This window comes from Coenobita brevimanus, chromosome 77 (genome assembly GCF_032717465.1).
Source record: "Coenobita brevimanus isolate Jiangsu-jjx chromosome 77, ASM3271746v2, whole genome shotgun sequence".
Classification (NCBI taxonomy): Eukaryota; Metazoa; Arthropoda; class Malacostraca; order Decapoda; family Coenobitidae; genus Coenobita; species Coenobita brevimanus.
This window is the reverse complement of record NC_137030.1, coordinates 801018-804403: the sequence shown is the minus strand read 5'-3', so window position 1 is coordinate 804403 and position 3386 is coordinate 801018. Positions and strand designations below refer to the sequence as shown.

At 45.6% G+C, this 3386-nt stretch overlaps 1 protein-coding gene across 1 annotated transcript in view; it reads left to right on the top strand.

Moving 5' to 3' along the window:
* The window catches only part of LOC145408366 (homeobox protein OTX2-like), a 6265-nt gene extending 5286 nt beyond the window's left edge, over window positions 1–979 (top strand). Inside the window, exon 3 of the mRNA XM_080279093.1 lies at window positions 1–979. This exon is cut by the window's left edge and continues 55 nt beyond it. Within this exon, the coding sequence (XP_080135219.1) occupies window positions 1–695 (695 nt within the window). The 3' untranslated portion in view covers window positions 696–979.
* The last annotated feature ends 2407 nt before the right edge of the window (window positions 980–3386 follow it).

Genomic DNA, 3386 nt, shown 5'->3' with positions numbered 1-3386 from the left:
CCAATAACAGCAACAACAGCAACAGCACAAGCAGCCTCAGCAACAGCACCACCACCATCACCACCACACCGGCCGCCAGCACCACCGACAGCACGAAGGCCGCAGCACCCCGGCCCAAGAAGATCAAGAGTCCCATCACGCCATCGCCACCGCCTCCCATCGTAAAGAGTTCCCCGCGCCCGGCATCCCCTGCGTATAAGCCCCCCTCGGTGTCTCCCGCCTCAGCACACACACCCCCAAACACCACCCCTACACCCACACCCACTCACACCTACGGGAGCTTTCAGTCTGCCCCGTCCAGTGACCACAGTAACTACTCGTCCCTATGGGCCCCGACAAGTTTGCGACCAATGGGGGACCTCCACGTCTCCACGGCCAACTGCATGCAGAGTCCCTCCTACCACATGACTGCCAGTAAGAGTCCGGCAACATCCTGGAACCAGAACTACGCCTCGGCGAGCTACTACGGCAACATGAGCATGGAATACCTACCGCACCACATGACCGCGCACAGCCAGTTCACTCCCAACCACATGGGCGGGTTCCAGCAGATGGGAGGTCACATGATGAGCTCCCACGGCATGATGGGAGGACAGCACTACTCCAGGACCTCCGTGACCTCCGTACAGGGCGTCGCCACACCCTCCGGAGGACAAGACTGCATGGACTTTGGCGAGAAATACCAGGTCCTCTGAGCCCAAGAAGGCAGAAGGCGAAGATGAGATTTGTGTGTTGTCTAATGGCCATTTAGCTAAGACTGACAGATGAAGGGATGAGTACCCAAGCAGGTGGAAGGCGAAGACTAGATTTGTGTGTTGTCTAATGGCCGTATTTCTAAGACTCAAAGCTGAAGGGAGAAAGTACTCGAGAAGGAGGGAGTCAGTCGGGTGTGTGTTTTGTCCGAGAGCCCTGTGACTAAAACCGAGGGCGTGAAAGTTCGGATAGCTACCCAGGGACGTGGAAGAGGATGGGGTTCATGTCGACTGAGGGTCTTTGTTGAAACTGGGGGGGCAGAGGTGTGGGGGCGAAGGGATGTTTGTTTACGTAGTTAAAATTGAGGACGAGAGGGTATGGACACCTTCCGAGAACTGTATCGTATTGTCTACAAAGCCTCTGATGATTTTTAGTACTACTGATGATGATAGGACATGAAGAGAGAACCTGTATTTCTCTGATGATAGGACATATCTGAACTTTCTTACCACTGCTAACTGCACGCTGTAATGTGGGATGCAGGCTACTTACATCTAACAAGGACAAGTGTTTAATAAATGAAGAAAAAAAAAATCAGGTATCCCTCCTCACCTCTGCTCACCTTTTTTTGATAATTAAGCCCTCAACTCATTCTCTCTCTCTCTATCTCTCTCTATGTGTGCTGAGTCCGAATTTGGTCTTGAATGGGCTTAATATACCCTGGTTCATCCTTGGTCTATCCTTGTCTTATTCTGGCACATAAATATGCCACTAAATAGAAAACCCAACCCAACTCATTGTTTTCCTGTTTATGTGGAAGGTAACTTTAAGGGAAAGCCAGAACTGTTCCGTTCATGAAAGGGTTAAGGGGGAAATATTAAGTCACACACACACAAACACAGTTTTAATATATAGATAATTTTTTTCATTAATCTAGCCCATATTAATTTCATTGCACTCTTTCTGTACGAGGTATTGTTTATTTTTGTTTTTTTTATTTTTGTTTTTGATTATTTTTTTTTCAAATTTGGTAAAAAAAAATAATAAATTAATAGTGTAGGATGGACAAAATCGTCTGGTTCATTCTCTGTCTGTCTGTCTGTCTCTCTCTCTCTCTGCTGTTATTTTTTTCTTTTATATCTCATACCCTACTCTACCCTACCCTACCCTGCCTTACCCTACCCTACCCTACCCTACCCTGCCTTACCCTACCCTACCCTACCCTGCCCTGCCTTACCCTACCTTACTCTACCCTGCCCTACCCTACCCTACCCTGCCTTACCCTACCCTACCCTACCCTACCCTACCCTACCCTGCCCTGCCCTACCCTACCCTACCCTACCCTGCCTTGCCTTGCCTTGCCTTACCCTACCCTACCCTACCCTACCCTACCCAAATGTATTATATTCAAAGGACCATACTCTCTCCATTTTTATATTTAAATGGGAAGAGAGTGATTTGAGAAAGTGTGAAAATTCTCTCTCTCTCTCTCTCTCTCTCTCTCTCTCTCTCTCTCTCTCTCTCTCTCTCTCTCTTTCTTTTTCTTTTCTCTTTGTGCGTAGAGAGAGAGAGAGAGAGATACCACCTGCCCAATAGAGGGATTAAGAGAGAGGCAAATACCCCTCCCCCCTTTTCCCTCCCTCCCTCCCTCCCTTCAATGCCCACGACACACAGAGTCCTCCCTCCCTTTCTCCCCTCCCTCCCCTTCACTCCCCTCCCTTTCCTCCCTTTTCGTTCCCTCCAGTTCTTTCTCCTCCCTCCCTTCCTCTTCTTTTCACCCTTCCTTCCCTCCCCCATTCTCTCTCTCTCTCTCTCTCTCTCTCTCTCTCTCTCTCTCTCAACCCTCACCCCTTAAGCCTGTACTTAGGGGGGTACGAGCAGCTGGCAGAGAGAGAGAGAGAATCATCGTACGGAAGGGGTTGAATAAGGGCCTGATAATTTCCGAATCTTTCAATAAACATTTTTTACTTATCCACCACAACTACCAACATTGCTACCACCAGTACTACCACAGCTACCAACATTACTACCACATGTACCAACATTTCTGCCACAACCACCACAGCTATCGACATTACCACAAGTACCAGCATCCTTACCACATCCACCAAGGTACCAACATTCCAACCACAACTACCAACATTTCAACCACAATTCCAAGACGATTAAAGGACCAGGGTGAGAGAGAGGGAGAGAGAGAGAGAGTTAGTCTGTAAGGGTGAAAATTGCTTTGTAAATAATGTCAATATGAGCAAAATCTGTCCTTCAAGTGCTGATACATTATTATTATTATTATTATTATTATTATTGTCTTTATTATTATTGCACTTGTGTCTGCCCTTCGATGTGTTAAGTGTAATTTTTCGAAACCAACTCTTTCTCCTTTTAAAATTTCCTGATTTTTAATATATTTTTGATACGTCCATAGCTATAGATTTTTAACATTTTTTGAATTAATATTTTTTGCTTCTTGGTTTTGGGAATAGGTTCGGTTGGACGATTTTTGAGTTGTAATAGAATTTTTTGAAGTTTGGGTTGGCAGGATATATTTTTGCTTTTCATTTTTTGTTTCAGTAATATGGTATGGATTTATTTATTTATTTATTTTTATTTTGGGTTTATTTACAGTGGCTGCATATTTTTTTTTAACCTATAAGAAAATGGAGAGGCCGAAAAAGTACCCTAATGTTTAT